The following is a 19736-nucleotide window of genomic DNA, read 5'->3' on the forward strand; positions in this document are numbered from 1 at the left end:
AACAGCTCGAATTTGAGATTGGCGAACAGTTCGAGTAGAACAACGCTCATCTCTAGTTGCAGGTCCAGTGGAGACAACCATTCATGAAACTGGTTCTCCAGAGCTGACCACAACTCCTCAGCTGTGTGACTCACATTTCCCAGACATTTCAAAGTAAACACCGCCTGATGCCATTGAGCCCTGCTGCCAGCAAAGTAAGGAGGTGTGCAGGATTCCTTCTGTGCAGTTAGAAAGCGGGTGGCATTACCAGACAGGCTTTGGGTGCAGGTGGAGGACCGAGAGGAGGTTGAGGAGGCAGAAGCAGTGGAGGAGCTTCTAGATAAAGAGGATTGACGCACAACTCGTGGGGACAGCAAGACTTGGACAGCAGCCCCTTGTCCTGCTGTCACCATAGGTACCCAGTGCCCAATCAGCGACATGTAACGCCCCTGTCCATGCCTACTCGTCCAAGTGTCTGTGGTGAAATGCACCCTGTCACACACAGAGTTTCTCAAAGAAGTAGTTATGTTGTGTGCGACATGCTGGTGTAGCTCAGGCACACCTTTCTTTGAGAAGTAGTGCCGACTGGGCATCTGGTACTGGGTCACTGCGACGGACATAAGGTCTCAAAAATCCTCTGTGTCCACCAGGCGGAAAGGCAGCATTTCTGTAGCCAACAGCTTGCAGATGGTGAAATTCAACCTCTTAGCTTTGTCATGGCTAGGAGGAAATGGTATTTTACTTGTCCACATCTGAGGGACCGAGGGCTGGCTGTTGTGCTTAGACGGGGTTGAGTAGGGTGTCCCCGGCAAACTGCCGGTCTGTGAGGAAGATGCAGGCGGAAAAGTTAGGTTGCCTTGATCCAAAGGTGGTGCTCTCGATGTCGGAGAGCGCTCAACACCAGCTGGTGTTTCCACTTCCAAATGAAATGATGACCTGCCAATCACACTGGCTGTTGCGGGTAAATAGGTGGCAGGTCTGCGTCCAAAAACATGTGTGACTGCTGTCCCCCCAGTCACAGAGGATGAAGAGGCCGCGGAAGCACAAGATGGGGCAGACGGTGGTTGGCCCGGCCGGCTAGGCGGCATTGTAGCACAGTGAGCTTCCCACTGCAACTTATGCTTCATATCCATGTGACGGTTCATGCATGAAGTACTCAAACTATGGATTTTTTGGCCTCTACTAAGCTTTTGCTGACAAATATTACAGATAACACGAGTTGGGTCATCATTATCGATCTGAAAAAATGCCTAGGCTATACAAGGCTTAGAGCCCATGTGACCTGAAGAGCCACCACGACTTGTGGTCAGAGGCAGAGTTGTGGTTGAGGATGCAGTTGTTGACGTGCTTCCAGTACTCCTTCTCTGTCCAGGAAGGCGCAACCTAACCTCGTCGTCAATAGCATCTGTGATGCCCAGCTGCGCTTGGTATCACAGATCCTAGAAGAGTGCATTGATGGAATCTACCACAAGAGGCCCCCATAAACATTCACACATCTCCACCTTCCACCTCAGACCAGCAGAGGGAGCCCATTAGGGATATAAATAATATAAATAGGGAAGGTGGAGCTAGGCAGTACAGTTCCTCTGAAGAGTTCCTGCAGTAGAGAAGCCTAAGAGAGGTCAGTCTGCAGTGGAGCTCAGTCTAGTCTAGAGAACTCAGTTAATAGTTCAGCAGTGGAGCACGAGGCTCCTGCTAGCTAGATTCAGGGAGCCCAGTTAGAGCTTAAGGTGTGACGGCACCATAAGATCGGTGAAGCGCGGCAAGCTGCCGTTAGTGTGTATAGCCAAGTGAGGGCCCGAGTAGGCCAAAGGAGAGTGGAGAGTTAGTACATAGGGGGCAGAGGAGCTTAACCTCACCCCGAATAATTTATCGGACACCGGATCTGAGCTTACCGGGATCTCTATGACCCAGTAAGGCATAACCAGAATACCTGGAGAACTACAAGTCCCAGGATCGCTAAGGTGCTGATACGTAACAGAGCCAGGAGACGCTTAGGCCCCGCATACTGGGAGCGTGAACTCCAAGACAAGGCCCTACCACAAGGTCAGCCAGTGCAGGACAGAGACAAAGTTAGGCCTAGCTCCAGGCAGGTCAGAAACTTACTACGCAGAGGCAAGAAACAGGAGGCCCTACACCCGCTCATTGGGGAGGATCCTGATATGCACCCTTCACCCTACAGTGCTCTGGGATGTGCCTGAATTTCCACCAGTAAAAGGTACTGAAGTGACTACCGTGTCTGTTCCCGTTCTTGCTCTGACCCAGCTGGGTCTCGCCTGTCCTGCATTCCCCCTGCATACGCTGCTCTGAGGCCTAGCTCCACCTGTGGGGAGCTATACCATCGAGCAGCCTTATCACTGGCCTCAGTGGACTGCTGCAGCACTGGTGCTTCTCACCAGATACCACAGGTGGCGTCACAAACTCTTATAAAATTAACAATTATCCACCCTTTTAAAGAGTGACCCCAGGGTACGGGCCTGGGAGCCGACCACCGCGACATCCCAAAGGTCCGGGTACCGAGTCATCCCCATCCCCTGGGCTACTCACATCCTCCTCCACCTCCTCTGCTGACCTCATCAACTGGCTGACTGTGGGTTGACAGTAAGTGGGATCTCCAACCTCGTCATCATCACCCTGTGTGTTCTCACACCCGTCGTCCTCAGAGCCAACCTCTTCCTGCCCTGACCGAAAAGTCAAGTTGTCGCTCCAATCAGGTATTTGAGTCTCATCATCGTCTTCATCATTGTCTCCACAAACAGGAGTTACAGTTTGGGAACGAGGGTCTACATTATGCTCAGAACCTTCTTCATCTGGTCCTGGATCCGACTCATAAAGATTCTGGGCATCAGTGCAGATCATTTCCACGTCTGGATTAACAGAAGCTCTGGAGCAGACCTCCGTTTCCCAGGCTATAGTATGAGTAAACAGCTGTGCAGACTCAACCATCTGTGTTACCCCATACTCATACGGGCAGCTGGAGACTTGGGAGCTGTGAGGAAGCAAGTGCGATTGGGGTGACACCTCTGAGGACTGGAGTATTTGTGATGTTGAAGTTGAGGTGGAGGAGAGCCCACTTGAAGGAGCACTTGATATCAGTTGAAGCACCTGCTGTTTTTGTGCCTCATCTGGAATTTGTAGCGATGGGCGTGTCCGTAAGAAAGGGATCGTATCACATTGATCACGAAAAGATGTAGACATCTTAGTTTGGCTGGAAGATGGTCTTTCTTCTGCAGATGTTACTCCCCCCACCGCGGGGGGGTGCTCGACCCACCAGCGGACAGGCACCAGTATTGGGAGAGGGAGGCTGGCCGTCAGGGTCCACCGTGGCTCTGGCACAAACCCGGCGACACGGAGGTCGCACGGGCAGGAACGGACTGGCCGTGTCGACTTCACACTCCAGCGTAGTCCCTCTGCCCGCTCGCACCCGTAACCTCAAAGGGATGCGCAAGCAGCTTTTCTTCCCAGGGCTGTTCCCCGCCCAGCAGGAATGTGGGGGAGCTCAGGTCGGCCTTCCACTGTACTCCCTTACCTCCCTCGCCCTCTTTCCTTCTTCCGTTCTCCATCTAACCCCTCGGCTCTGTGGTGTCCGCTCTCCCTCCAGCTCTCTCCTTCTCACAGGTGGACTACCGTGTGTATTCACACTGTGGCAAATCTTTTGGGCCCAGGCATAAGAAGTTGTCGAGGTAATGGATAATATGTGTCCCCTTAGAAACATCCATTACAACCCATTCGAGGAAGCAACTAAAAGCCTCAAATTGTGAGCAGGATCGGGACCACCCCATGGGCAAACAGCGATCTATATAGTATGCTCCTTCCCAGAAGCAGCCCAATAGGTGGACACTATTCGGAGGCACAGGTAGTAAGTAACCGGAACGCCGCATCAATGTCTGTTTTGGCCATTAGGGTGACCCTTCCCAACTTCTTGATCTGCCTGATTGCCTTGTCAAAGGATGTACAGTATATACTACTGTACTTGGTTCCGCGTCGATGTTGTCGTTTACTGACCTGCCCCTTGGATATGACAAATGGTGGATTAGTCCGAATGTATTGGGTTCTGTTTTTGGCACAACTCACAACGGGGATACCACTACGTCTTGTAAGGAAAGTGTTCTGAATGGAACCGCCATTCTACCTAAAGATATTTCTTTTTTTAATTTTCTTGTCACGACATCTGGGTGTTGGTAGGCTGATTTTAGATTTTTACTCCAGCCTTTCTTGATTTTAGAAGGGCATGACATGCCTATATCTGTGTCTCCCCCTCCTTTTACTCCTCCACCTCTTTTCTTTTCGCATGACTATATGTACTTGTCACTTTTCCATGTGTTAGTTGTGTCTTCTGAGCAGTTTGTCAGCTTTTGGACACCTTTGAAGTGTTTTCTATGTGTTTTCTATGAGTTACTATGTGTTTTTGTTTGCCTGCCATTGGTTTTAACGGTGTTCGAAGGTGTTCGACGAACACTTCGGCGAACATACGGGTGTTCGACGAACTGAACCGAACTCGAACACTACGGGGGTGGCTCAACACTATTAACTACATTGCACTAAAATCCTGAGGTGTAGCTATACTCACAAGGGGTTAATTAAGGGGGAGGGGTCATAATTAAGGGTTTATAAGGGGCAGCTGGTTGGGCATCCAGTCCTTTGGAAGTGCATTGAGCTGTAGGGTGCATTGCTGGAAAAGGGGAAAAAAAACAAAAAAAACTCTTTAAATCTCTTAGTTTGCGAGTGTGAACGAGCTGAGTGTGACCGGAGCATAAGTGCGAACGAAAGTAAGTGTGTGACTTGTTTTTCAGTGACTTTGGATTCAGGGAGTTTGGAAGGGAGGACTTTGGACTGAATTGCTGTCTGTATTTTATTAATTCTTTACATTTCTTTTTACTTAACATTCTGTCTATTGCAATCACCATTAGGAAATGAGCTCCATTATTGACAATGCTATCCATTGTACATCTTGCCACATGTATGCATTCCTTGAACAGCCGGTCGGGGTTGCTTACTGCTGTGCGAGATGTGTGCACGTTGTGCATTTGGAAGCCCAGGTACTGGATCTAAATGAGCAGCTGGCAACACTGAGATCCATTGACAATATGGAAAGGAGTCTGCTGCTCACTGAGTAGCAGCTCACTGGGGTAGATGTGGGGGAGGGCGGTAGTCAGGAGCTGCAGGACAGTGAGGCCGTTAGTTGGGTGACAGTTAGAAGGGGGGGTAGAGGGAAGAGTGCCAGGGAGGCTAGTCCTGATCTGGCACACCCCAATAAGTTTGCAAAGTTGGCAGATAAGGGGAGTGACGGTCCAGGGGTAGCACTGTTGCAGCAAGGCATGTCCCCTGAAAGCCTGAGGAGTGTCAGCTCCAGTAAAGAGGGAAATAGGAGAGCAGGGCAGGCCAGGCAGGTGCTGGTAGTGGGGGACTCAATTATTAGGGGAACAGATAGGGCAATCTGTCACAAAGACAGGGATCGTTGAACAGTGCGCTGCCTACCTGGTGCTCGAGTCCGGCACATCGCTGATCGGGTTGACAGATTACTGGGAGGGGCTGGTGAGGACCCAGCGGTCATGGTGCACATTGGCACAAATGACAAAGCTAGAGGTAGGTGGAAGGTCCTTAAAGATGATTTCAGGGAATTAGGCTGCAAGCGGAAAACAAGGACCTCCAAGGTGGTATTCTCTGAAATATTACCGGTACCACGTGCCACGACAGAGAGGCAACGGGAGATTAGGGAGATAAACAAGTGGCTCAAGAACTAGTATAGGAAGGAGGGATTTGGGTTCCTGGAGAACTGGGCTGACTTCTCAGTTGGCTACAGACTCTACGCTAGGGACCGGCTGCACCTCAATGGGGAGGGTGCAGCTGTGCTGGGGGAGAAAATGGCTAGAAGGTTGGAGGACTGTTTAAACTAGGGATTGGGGGGGAGGGTATTCATTTTATAGGTGGGGAAGATAGTGCAGATAGTGACCTGGGCACAAATAAAGAAATTGGGGGTGGGGTTAGAACAGTCAATAAAGAAAGAAGGAATAGAGGTACAGAGAGATACATAAAATGCATGTACACTAATGCCAGAAGCCTCACCAACAAAATGGAGGAATTAGAATTAATTTTGTTGGAAAATAATTATGACATGGTAGGGATATCTGAGACGTGGCTGAACGAGAGCCATGACTGGGCAGTTAATTTACAGGGCTATAGTCTGTTCAGAAATGACCGTACAAACAAGCGAGGGGGGGAGGGGGGTGTTTATATGTAAAATCGTCCTTGCGGGAGGATATAGGTGAATCTAATGAAAATGTAGAGTCCCTGTGGGTGGAGATAAGGGGAGGGGGAAAAAATAAAAAATTACTGATAGGCCTTTGTTATAAGTCTCCAAAAATAATGGAAGTAGCGGAGAATATTCTCGTAAAGCAAATAGATGAAGCAGCGACTCAAGGAGAAGTCATTATTATGGGAGACTTCAACTACCCTGAAATACATTGGGGGACAGAAACATGTAGTTCAAGCAAAGGTAATAGGTTTTTGACAACTATGAGAGACAATTACCTTTCACAACTGGTTCAGGACCCAACAAGAAGGGGGGCACTGCTAGACCTAATATTAACCAATAGGCCAGACCGCATATCAAATATACGAGTTGGGGGTCACTTGGGTAATAGTGATCACAAAATAATACGTTTTCATGTAACCTTTAATAAGATGTGTAGTAGAGGGGTTACAGGACACTAAACTTCAGGAAGGCAAATTTCCAACGGTTGAGAGATGATCTTAGTGCAATAAACTGGGACGATATCCTGATATAAAAAGCTACACAAAGCAAATGGGAGACATTTATTAACATCCTGAATAGGACCTGTGCACAATATATACCCCTTGGGAATAAACATGCTAGAAATAGGAGGAAACCACTATGGCTAAATAGAGCTGTAAGGGGCGCAATAAGTGACAAAAAGAAAGCATTTAGAGAACTAAAGCAAGTAGGTAGTGATGAGGCATTAAATAAATATAGAAAATTAAATAAATTATGTAAAAAACAAATCAAGGCAGCAAAGATTGAGGCAGACAGAATCATTGCCAGAGAAAGTAAAAATAACCCCAAAATATTCTTTAACTACATAAATAGTAAAAAACTAAAAAATGATAGTGTTGGCCCCCTTAAAAATAGTCTGGGTGAAATGGTGGATGAGGATGAGGAAAAAGCCAATATGCTAAATGATTTTTTTTCAACCGTATTTACACAAGAAAATCGCATGACAGAAAATATGATTAGTGATAACAAAAATTCTCCATTAAATGTCACTTGCTTAACCCAGCAGGGAGTACGGCGGCGTCTAAAAACCACTAAAGTTGACAAATCCCCGGGCCCGGATGGGATACACCCGCGAGTACTGCAGGAATTAAGTAACGTCATAGATAGACCATTATTTTTAATCTTTAAAGATTCCATAATAACAGGGTCTGTACCACATGACTGGCATATAGCAAATGTGGTGCCAATATTCAAAAAGGGGACAAAAACTGAACTTGGAAATTATAGGCCAGTAAGCTTAACCTCTACTGTGGGTAAAATCCTGGAGGGTTTCCTAAGAGATGCTATAATAGAGTATCTGAAGAAGAATAACCTCATGACCCAATATCAACATGGGTTTACGAGGGACCGTTCCTGTCAAACTAATCTGATCAGTTTTTATGAGGAGGCAAGTTCTGGACTGGACCAAGGAAATGCAGTGGATGTTGTGTATATGGACTTTTCAAAAGCTTTTGATACGGTTCCACACAAAAGGTTGATACATAAAATGAGAACAATGGGGATAGGGGAAAATATATGTATGTGGGTTAAGAATTGGCTCAGTGATAGGAAACAAAGGGTGGTTATTAATGGAAAACACTCAGACTGGGTCTCAGTTAACAGTGGGGTACCACAGGGGTCAGTATTGGGCCCCCTTCTTTTTAACATATTTATTAATGACCTTGTAGGGGGCATACAGAGTAATATTTAAATATTTGCAGATGACACTAAACTCTGCAGGGAAATCAATACAGAGGAGGACAATTTTATATTACAGGAGGATCTATGTAAACTAGAAGCTTGGGCTGATAAATGGCAAATGAGCATTAATGGGGATAAATGTAAGATAATGCACTTGTCCAGAGGAAATAAAATGTATAATTATATGCTTAATTGTAAAACACTGGGAAAAACTGTAACTGAAAAAGACCTGGTGTATTGGTGGACGACAAGCTCACGTTTAGTGGCCAGTGTCAGGCAGCTGCTACAAAGGCAAATAAAATAATGGGATGCATTAAAAGAGGCATAGATACTCATGAGGAGAACATAATTTTACCTCTATACAAGTCATTAGTGCGACCACACTTAGAATACTGTGTACAGTTTTGGTCTCCGGTGTATAAGAAAGACATAGCTGAACTAGAGAGGGTGCAGAGAAGAGCGACCAAGGTTATGAGAGGACTGGGGGGTCTGCAATACCAAGACAGGTTATTACACTTGGGGTTATTTAGTGTGAAAAAAAGAAGGCTTAGGGGTGATCTTATTACTATGTACAAGTATATGAGGGGACAGTACAAAGACCTTTCTACTGATCTTTATACGCTGAGGCCAGAGACGGGGACAAGGGGGCATCTTCTACGTCTGGAGGAAAGAAGGTTTAATCATAATCACAGACGGGGATTCTTTACTGTAAGAGCAGTGAGACTACGGAACTCTCTGCCGCATGATGTTGTAATGAGTGATTCACTATTAAATTTAAGTAGGGCATGGATGCCTTTCTTGAAAAGTATAATATTACAGGTTATATATACTAGATTCCTTGATAGGGCGTTGATCCAGGGAACTAGTCTGATTGTCATATGGAGTCGGGAAGGAATTTTTTTCCCCAATGTGGAGCTTAGTGTTTGCCACATGTTTTTTTTTTGCCTTCCTCTGGATCAACATGTTAGGCTATGGGTTGAACTAGATGGACTTAGTCTTCCTTCAACCTTAAAAACTATGTTACTATGTTACTGTGAGTTGCCCATATCGCAGGACAGACTTTAGGAGACCTGACAGCAGACACTCAAGCACATACAATACTTCACCCTACTATGAGGATGAATAATGGGATGAACCGGATACCTATTCAAGAACTATAAGAAAAGTTAGAACTCGAAGATATTCTCCCTTTCTCTTCAGTCGATTAAGTTCTGAAATGCCATTGGACAAATCAAATTCTGATATCTCTCTCATCCTTAATGAGTATGTACAATCCAAATCACTTAAAGTTGAGTAGTGTTGGCTTGGGTAACACTCCAATAGATAGAACTTCAGCCAGTCAGCTAGCAGAGGAGGGCGGCCAGCAGGCAAGAACATCTGTACCAGTTTCCTCCAAATCTCAATCTTTTAAGAACATTATATCCGATATGTAACTCAAGGTTACAGGATGTTGCAAGAGAGACTGAGCAAAAAATGTCCTTGTACATATACAGTTATTGCTTATGGAGCGACTGCAACGGCTGTCTAAATGTAGGAAAAAAAACCAATACTAATTTAAAGACACATAGAGCAGGGCATCCGTAACAACATGTTCCCATTAGAAAGAAGCGGTTCTCCTATACAGTTATTGCGTATGCAATGACTACAACAACTGCCTAAATTTAGAAAGACAAAGACATGGATGTGGTTGCTGATGGTGGTAGTTGAAAATGTGCAATGACAGTTGCAGGGCGGGAGGCATCTTCGCATGCGCCATGGACTGGGGATTGGCGTGCACGCAGAACAGCGGAACAAGCATTGGTGTCACCCGCAGACACTGTTTATGGACCCTAGCGTTCGGTTCACCTAGTGTCACGCCAGGTGTGGGAAAGACTATGTGCAACACAAAGGGAAGGGGAAAAGTGGTCCCAGACTCTAGAGAATGGGGAATTGGAGACCACCTAGGTTGATCTGATATCACCCTGTGTTAGGCGTCCGTCTGGTGCTGGATTTGAAATGGGTCCAGGACCTTCTGTGGTCTCCCATTTCAGTCCAGCCAGGCTGATGATGCTCAGCATCGCCATCAGCTTCAACGCCTAGCTGGTCCGCGAGCACTGTTTATCTCCCAGGTAGTTGTGCCTAGCAATGTTAAGCCTGGGTTGCAGAAGGAGACAGGGCTTGTGGAATCTAAGTCCAGGATTTGCCGAACTGAGAATGTCCGTGACCTGGCGGATCATGATTGGTGGGTTAGCACCCACCTGACCCGGTGACCTGGCACCGCCCAATGGCGCGTCGGTGGGCAGGGCTTAGTCTTTAAAAGGCCTGCCCACAAACATGGCGACGCGCTCAGATCATTTTGCAAGTGTTGCCGTTGTGTGGACGAGTGTATTCCACGTGCTCTCTAGCTGCTCTCTCCGTGACCTGCCGATGCCAGAGTTAGCTCGGCTGATTAGCACAGGTCACTCAGGCAGGCTTAGATTCATTTAGGCAGGTAGCTACGTCTTGCAGCCTGGCTCAGCCAAAGGGGTCGCCTAACACCTCGAGCAGTCTGCAGACACCCTGTCCACGGCTATCGCCTGTCAGCCACGTGGAGTAGTACCCTTCAGTCCGGTGGCACGCCGGCTGGAGTCACGTACACCCGTCGCGTAGTCACACACGCATCTTAGCGCCAATCCCTACAGTGTAGCGCCTGTATCGAAGACAGGGCTACTGCTTTCCCTCCGGTCGCATGTCTCCCTGCGGTTCTTGGAGATTGTGTGAACTGCTGAAACTCGCTCCGTGTGCATTAACTTGGAGTGGTCCTTCAGTTAAGTAGGTGCTATCCCGGTCACTCTTCTCCCGTGCAGTTAACGGAGATAGAGCGAACCGCTATACCTGTTCCTGTGTGCTGAAACACGGAAGGGTTTAACATTTAAGTTGGTTACTTTACTTTCCACTCGGAAAGTGTTCGGCAGCAGCCCTCCAGGCTGCATCGCGGACCCCGGGGTCGGTTGCGTTCCATTTTAATAAAGTTGTCTGCAACCGTCCTCCTAACACCCTGTCTCCCCTAAACATCCCTCACCAAATGCACACAGGAAAATAAACCCTGTATTACCCTAGCACTAAGCTCTGGCTAGGGATGGGAGAATGAACACTAGTCGATCCCCATTGAACACTAAAGACAACAATGGAGACAAACAAGGGAAGGGAGCTTAGCTTTAGACAACTTCAGAGAGATAACTCCAACATCCTCCTAGCACCACAGAGGAAGTAGCTGTCTGAGAGCTCCAAGCAATCTCAAGGAAACATATTAGTATAACTGGCACCCTCCTGCAAAGTGAAGCTATTTATACACCCAGTCCTGGTTGTCAATCAGAGCAGGAGGAAGGTAGCCGCTGGGTCCTAGCAAGAGTTAGATCTAGGAAGGTGTCTGCAATGCCAAATGAAGAGATCTTCTGCAACCAACTGTAGGGTGACTGTCCGTCATTTCTGACACACCCATGACTTTACACCCCCTTCTACAAGTGGCCTCCGGACACTCAGGACCAGGTTTCTCAGGATAAAAGGTGTGGAATGAACGAACCAACCTGGGAGTGTTCACCTCTGATGCTGAAAGCCCGATCCTTTTCACTGGACCATAACCCTTCCAGTACACCAGGTTTTGTAGAGAATGATGCTGGAGATGAGAATCTACAATCCTTGAAATCTGAAACTCCAGATTACCATCAACCATTAATTGGGGCGGCGTTAGAGGTGAAGACTCAAGAGGTTCCACATACTTCTTGAGAGGAAAACATTATGGAACTTAAGGGCCTGAGGAAGCTCAAGAAGAAACACTGCTGGGTAAATGACGGCGGTTATTTTACATGGACCCAGCTTCCAAAAAAGAACTTTCAAACTTATATTCCTGGTAGACAAACACACAAAATCATTCACATTCAGGTCCGGACCTGGCAAGCATTTTCCGTCAGCCATATGTTTATACCTGTCTCCCATGATTTTTAAATTACTCAAAACCCCCCGCTACAACAAGGCGAGCGATGAAGCAAACCGTTACTCCTCAGGAACTCCCGAAGCCCCCTTTCCACTAAAGGTACCAAACTGTAGATGGTAACCGTATGCACCAAAGAATGGTGACCTGCCAGTGGACTCCTTACGATGGTTATTAATGGCAAATTCTGCCAACGGTAAGTAGGATGCCCAATCCTCCTGATTTTCGGAAACAAAACACCTAAGATATGTCTCCAAATTCTGATTGACTCGTTCGGTCTGTCTATTGGACTGAGGGTGAAAAGCAGAGGAAAAGGACAGCTTCACGATCTCAATTATAAACACCTGAGCAAGTGTCTTGCCGTTTGGAAGTGCAGGTAGTGTGACGAAGTGAACCATTTTACTGAACCTATCTACAACCACCAAAACCACCATTTTGCCTTCAGAAACTGGTAGGTCAGTAATAAAAACCTTGGACAAATGTGTACATGGCCTACTAGGGATAGTTGGTGGAAGAAGAGCACCAGACGAATGGGTATGCAAAAACTTAGAACGCACGCAAATACTACAAGCCGATACGTGTTCAATCCTGGCCACCAAAAGACGAGAGAGGAGGTCAGCGGTTGCCTTACCACCTGGATGACCAGCAAGCACTGAGTTATGATGTTCCTTATTAACTCTGTGGCACAGATTAGATGGTACAAATAACCTTCCCGGAGGGCAGGAGGCAGGGGCGACCCCTGAGGCTCCAACAACTCACCCTTCAGTTCAGGATATAATGCCGAAATGACTACCACCTTTTGTAATATCGGGGTAGGGTTCTCATGGTCACCGCCAGACTGCTATCTAGGCAGAGGTACATAACCCAGACAAGAAGGCCCCTGAGAACGTGGTCTCACCCGTCTATCCTGAAGGCGTCTATCAAAACATATAGCCAATGATATGGCAGCCTCCAAGGACTGAGGGGTTTCATATACTGCCAAAGCATCTTTCGACCTTTCAGTAAGACCCTCACAAAACTGATTCTAAGAGTCATTCCATTTAGAATCCGTTGCCCATCTGCGGAATTCAGAACTGTACGTCTCCACTGACCAATTCCCCTGCTGAAGGCGACATAGCCTAGACTGAGTCAAGGTGACTCGGTCAGGATCATCATAAATGAGGACCAGGGCCCCAAAAAATTCCTCCACAGACTAAAAAAAAAAACATATACAACCAAACCAAAGTGTCAGTTTTTTTTTTTCTTTTCAAAATGTGCCCGGCCTGTTAATATGTCATGCCAGGTGTGGGAAAGACTATGTGCAACACAAAGGGAAGGTGAAAAAGGGGCCCAGACTCTAGAAAACAGAGGAAGTGGAGACCCCCTAGTCTGATCTGATATCACCCGGTCTCCCCTAACCGTCCCTATATTGGTTCCTCACCAATCGCACCTAGGAACCTAAACCCTGCATTACCCTAGCACTAAGCCCTGGCTAGGGATGGTGGGGGATGAGCTCGTCTTGTGTGTGTGGCCACCAAACTGCTTCTTCCTGCCTGTTGTGGTGCTATGCCTCCCTCTCCCTGTGTGCTGCAGTCCTCGCTCTGCATGTCACCTTGCCAGGTTGGGTCAGTGACTTCATCGTCCACCACCTCGTCTTCCACTTCCACACCCTGGTCCTCCTCCTGACTTTCTGGCAATTGTGTCTCATCGTCATCCAATTGCACTTTCCCACCGTCTCCTTCATGTGACCATGGCTGCTCAAATATTTGGGCATCGCTATATGTGTTCTCCTCTTGCCCCGCTTGAAGTTGGCCAGGCGAGAGGCCCGAATGTATAAATGGAAAAGTGAACAGCTCTTCTGAGTGTCCAAGTGTAGGATCAGTTGTCTCCGGGTACTCGGCATGGTGGGAGGTAGGAGGATCAGGGTGTAAAATATGCGGTCCATATTCATATCTACTGAGACTTGACCATGTGGAGGACAGAGAGGTGGTGGTAGTGGCAAAGTGACTGGCAGCTTTATCTCCTATCCATCCAACAACCTTTTGACACTGCTCTGAGTTCAATAGTGGTGTGCTGCGGTCCCCTAGTAAGTGGAACAGGAAGGTCGGGCGACAAGATGTGGGTGCTTGTTGTGGCACAATTTTAGCTTGCCCATGGCCTTGGCCTCAATCTCTGCATGCACTATAACCACTTTCACCACCACCATGTCCACTTCCCCGTCCCTTGCCACGCACCTTGCCCATTTTAAATGGAGGCCAAAATTTTCCCACAGTCGCTACAAATGGCTGGATTTGTACCGCAGTTATATGTGATAAATATGACGGATGCCCACAGTCTTAAATAGCTGGCTTTTAGTTTCCTATTATTCACAGCGACCACGCGTGAATAGCTTCACTGACACACTACTGCCAAACTGTAAATGGAGGACAATATTTTCCACGGTCGCTACAAAATTTCTGGATTTTTATCGCTGAAATATGGGATCACATCTGATGATGGAAAAGATCTGGCTGTATTCTGCTGTGCTAAAAAGCAAATGGAGCAGTAAAATGTTGAACTCTATTACATTTTTAGAAAATAATCAGGATTAAGATTAAAAAAATAGCCATGGTCCCTGATATCTGGGGCTATGTTTACGGATATCTGTAACAGCAGGAGCAGACAGAATGTGTAATGGACACTATTGAGCTGTATAGTGTTCAAAATCTGCCTGCCTAACTCCTGCTATCACCACTGAATATATGCAGTTGGATTAGTCCTCAGAAGGACTGTTAGTTTAGGTGGATATATATATATACTCTTGGAGTACGTATATCTAACTATTACACTGTCAATTCTGTCACTCACACAGCAGCACCTCTCCCTACTCTGCCTGTCTATTAGTAACGAGCCTAGCGTCACCAGGTCTTATATAGACCCAATGACTTTATGCAGCCAGCCAATCATTATAATGCCGTAACCAACATGGCTACAGCTTTACAGTGCATGGCAAGCAATCCCTGAATGCTCATTGGCTCTCTAAATGGCACGAAACATGAAGGGCGGGGACCCGAGCTCCCACCTGAGCAACCCGGAAATATTTCTCACTGCTCTAAATGCTCGGCGAGTACCGAGCAGTGGTGAGCATGCTCGCTCATCACTAGATATGATCTTTTGTTTCTTGCCTTAGTGCCATCAGTTTCTGGCCTAAAAGGTTCTTTTTTATATTTAAGTGTAATATATAATGAATGTCATTAGAATTACAGTATAGCTTTACAAAATACATGCAGGGTATTTTATTTAGTGGCTGTTTGAAAATATTTTAAAATCTCAGGAATTTTTAGTAGTTTTGTTTTTAACAATATTTAATTCAATTTTGTTTCATATTTTAAAAAAGTATATTCCCTAAAAACACTTACCACAAGGGCATCTCCAACGGTATATCCCTGATCTCCCAAAATAAGAATTGTACCATACCAAAATCCTAGCCCATATGAGGCATAATTCACTAGACACATAAAGCCAAGGGCAAGCTGGGATGCCATGGCTTTCTTGATGCCAAGTTTTTTGGCCTCTCCCAAATTATTTGTGTATCTAAAAAGGAAAACAATGACATATGAAGTTCAACATATATTATTAGCTTCATGCATTTCTTAGCACTAACAAAAACACCTTTTTATTTCTTTTTCTTGTCCTCCGAACGCCACCACTGTCCTTATTGAGGAGAGGACCTCTTCAGCCACTGCTCCGGCTTTAGCATAAGCTGTGAGCTCCTTGCTTGTCAGAGACACCATCATCTAATTGCAAAGTAAAACATAATTTTTATAGCTTTACAGGATAACATTTTTTAAGATAATCTACGTCAAACAAATAAAAATATTTTTTAAAAGATCTGTAAAAAATCTGTAGAAAAAAAAATTAAAAGGAGCATGGTTCAAATGAACAATTTGGCTTCATATTTATAGAGTTTTACTCACTAAATTCTTCATGTCATACCACAGGATATGACATAAATGTCTGGTAGGTTAGGGTCCACCTGATCCCTAATCACTTGGAAAACTACCAGATCCAGGTGATGTTTGAGTGAAGAAGTGGCCACATGTCAACAATTTTCCAGTTTGAGGGAAGTAAAAGTTGAGCCAGCTTGCAAGTGGCAAATGACTGTTATTAAGTATGTATTATTGACCATTAGACTAGGGTTACACAATGACTATGCTAATCACACTCTGATCAGAATTTGTTCAGAGGGTGATCAGAAAGTGATCCAAATTTCTCATAGGTGGAGAAAAAAAAAAGTTTCTCCACCCTCTCCATTCAGTCTGTCTGTGAAAATCGGATCACACTTGGATGGAATCCTAGAGTGGTCCAAAGTTTTCCACTGACCCGTAGACTTGAATGGATGAATATCAGACTCAACCATACTGCAATATTTTTCCTCAAACTACTCGGAAAATGACTGATAGCACTCGCCTGATATTATTGTTAAGGGACACTCGATGGGTGTGTTCTCCTCTTAATTGTCTGCCGCCAAATTGTATATAGAATATATACGGCCAGAGAAATCAGAGATGAGCACTGAGTAGTGTCAAAAATGAGTTCTATTTCATTGATCTGAAGACATAACATTTTATAGGGAAAATTAGGGAGTTTCCAATATGTGAAGACATTGTGACTATACAAACATCACGTGTTTCTAGTTCAAAGTTAAATCAGTGATGTCAAGCTAACCTCATTGGTTTTGAAACAGTCATCTTTATTAGCTTATTATTGGTTTCATGCTAATATAATCTATTAGCAAATTACGGAACAATCAGATTAGCTGTCCACACAGGCAAATGCATATGCATTAGAGCGGTTTCTAAGTGGATGCTACAGTTTGGTACAACATGTAAAAGTCAATTTGTATTTTGAATATCTCCTATATAAGTATATATATATATATATATATATATATATATATATATATATATATTAATATATATCATTTCATCAAATATATTCACATCCTTAGCATTATGACCATGTGCACGAGCCCTTATGGTAAAAATATAGTAGTTACCTTTGAAAAAAATGCTGCCGATATTGACATTAGTGGACTTGTAGACATATATACTAATGCAAGCTGCCACCCTTTTACCAATGCAATTACTAATCCAGCTATACATGTTGTAGAATTTTGCAAAAGATGGCCAAACTTATCTCCAATCCCATCATTAATTTTATTGATGTCTCTAGAGATTAAGAAAAAAGATATTAACTAAGGCAAGAAAAATGTCAACATTAAAAGTATCTCTGTTACTCTTACTCGGTGAGATGACTGTTAAGTTCTCCAGACTTGGTAACATCAAACCAACTCATGTCTTTGGATAATACTGAATGGAAGAATGTTTGGCGCATTCTTCGTGTCTGTCTTGCAGCCGCTAGAACCCAAAATGAAACTTGTACATATCCACAAATCATAACCGCAGCTCCTATACCAGCATAGTACAAGGAGAACCTATAGAGAAAAGTAATTGCAGATAAATATTACTCAGAAACTATGACACACATCTCAATATCGGAGTGGCCATGACATGTAACTTCTAACTGCTCAATCCAATAAAAAAAAAACTTTAGTGAGACAGTTCCAAATTCCGCGTATTGTCATTTATTGCCCAAATTTATTTTGAAAAAAAAAGATACATAATGGTTGTCATTTCTTTCATTGTAGTTTCTGAATATTCTGTCCCCATGGCTGTGCTGTAAATATATGGCTCTGTGAGACGCTGCCTCTTCAACCTGTACTTACAATGGCGATGGTTGCAGATAGCTTAACCCAGCTGCAGGCACACACGTTGTGAAGAATCCAGAAGAAGGTTTATTTTTCTTGCATGAATCTTGTGAGAATGCATACATAACAGCAGGTAAAAATAAACTTTTCCTCAGACAGGCTGTGAGCACATGAGCTCTTAATGGTGCCAACATGGTGAATGAGGAAAGACAGGAAAAAGAAGGGAGGGGTTAGCTACAACACAGTCACATGAGAGGGAGACAGGGTAAGAGAAGTGACAAACTTAAGGAAGGAGAACCTTACAGCAATGCAATAACCAGCAATAAATGGAAACTGTAATAACTCCAAACATGGTCCATAAATTTCCCATTCATTGGACATAACACTCCCCGTCTGAAATCTTTAGATTTCAATAATTCTTGTCGTGGTGTCTTTTGGGGTTGTCACAGTAGACCTGAAAAACAAAGAAATAAACAAGCATACAACAATAACAACAACAGTTGTAGTCCAACTTTCCGTTGGAGGCCTGAAGTTTTCAACAGCCGGATAAACCAAGTCCAAATGGAAACCCATCTTCAGATCGGGGGAGCCGCAACGTGCAACGTTTCCACCAACCCAACAGTGCACTGGAGAAAGTTCCGAAGTTCCAACATAGCTGGAGGCATATGGCGGTAAGCTGTGTCCAGAAGCGATGTCCTTCATGTGATGCCTTCTCCCATGAAGCGCTTGGTGGTACACGTCAGGTGAATACCAGTCTGCACAACTGGTGACCAGCTCAAGAAAGGTCCAGAAAGATGGGGCCTCAGCTTCAACTTTGGAGTCACAGGTATGCTGCGTATAGAGATGACAGGTCTGGTCTCTCCGTCAGTGACTGGTTCATCAAATTCAAATGTGCTGCCAGCATTGACAGCACAAGGGTCCTCAGGTACAAAACATGGAAACGACAGCCAGTTGTTGTCACGAAGGCTGGGTGCAGCCATGAGTCCTGTTTCTGGGTGAGTTGGATGCAAGTCAGTGGAGATATGGTGCCACTGTTCAGGGGAAACTTCTGTAACCTCCACCACTAGTACAGCAGCACAAAGACCAAGTCTTGGAGCAGTGTGAGCAGGCCTTGAGGCTAATTTGATCCTGTCCAGGACAAATTCACTATGTACCTTGTTGACGGCTTCTGAGGTCTTCAGGTAGGCTACTGCAGATATGACCCTTGTAGATGCGTCAGAGAGAATATGGACTTCTCTTCTTGTGGTTGCTGAAAGAGACCTTAAGGCAGAGCCAGATAGGAACGAGATGGGATGATCCAAGATCATTGGAGACGTTTTCCCTGTTTTCTTCCTTTGTGGTTTCTAGGACGGAAGTGGAGTGTTCCAATTCATGTACTCAGCGGTCAACTGTCTCAACAGAATCTTGCCTTTAATGGTGTTGGGCACTATAAACCCGAGAGGATCGCAGATGCTGTTCACAACAGGTGAGACTCCTCGTTTGGTGAAGTGTTTAATGCAGACTGACACCTGGAATGAGAACGTGTCCTGTTTATTGTCCCAGAGCAGACCAAGGCTGCATTGCATAGAAGGAACGTCGGAACCTAGATCAAGATCCTTTAAACTCGTTGTACTGTCCTCAGATGGAAATGTCTTTATTATCTCCTGGCTGATGTAGACGATCTTGTGAGGTCTGAGGTTTGCTGCTAACAACATTTCCTATGCTTCAGAGAGCAGATCAATTGTCTCTTTACTTGAGGGTAGATATTTAAGCACATCATCTACATAGTAGTTCTTTTCCACGGATAGAGGTGTATCAGATCCATACTCTCTCTCACCTTCCTGGGCTGTCTGTCTCAGTCCACAGATTGCTGCAGCAGGTGAGGGGCTGTTCCCAAAGACATGCACCTTCATTCAGTAGTCTATGACCTTGTTGTGGATGTCACTGTCTTTGTGCCGTAGGAACCTGAGATAGCTTCCACTGCCTTCTCTTGCAGGTACCAGCCGGTTGTCTTCAGTTGAAGAATTGAATGCCATTGACCTGAGGTTGTCATCCAAGGACGGGAACCTGTTTATGTTGTTAGAGTTTTCTTGCTGCCATATACAGTTACTCGGCTTCTCTTTCAC

General features: G+C 45.3%; 1 protein-coding gene across 2 annotated transcripts in view; it reads right to left on the reverse strand.

The window, feature by feature from the left end:
* Positions 1-19736, reverse strand: part of LOC141265126 (ATP-binding cassette sub-family B member 5-like) — a 762083-nt gene that overhangs the window by 428667 nt on the left and 313680 nt on the right. For both annotated transcript variants that reach the window (XM_073677803.1, XM_073677802.1), the window contains exons 6-9: positions 17167-17358; positions 16921-17092; positions 15534-15658; positions 15281-15455 (exon numbers count right to left, since the gene is read on the reverse strand). In XM_073677803.1, the coding sequence (XP_073533904.1) occupies positions 15281-15455; positions 15534-15658; positions 16921-17092; positions 17167-17358 (664 nt within the window). The remainder of the gene's footprint in view (positions 1-15280; positions 15456-15533; positions 15659-16920; positions 17093-17166; positions 17359-19736) is intronic.

The sequence above is a fragment of the Phyllobates terribilis genome, unplaced genomic scaffold (genome assembly GCF_046119375.1).
Source record: "Phyllobates terribilis strain yellow unplaced genomic scaffold, ASM4611937v1 Scaffold_4__5_contigs__length_816908805, whole genome shotgun sequence".
Taxonomy (NCBI): Eukaryota; Metazoa; Chordata; class Amphibia; order Anura; family Dendrobatidae; genus Phyllobates; species Phyllobates terribilis.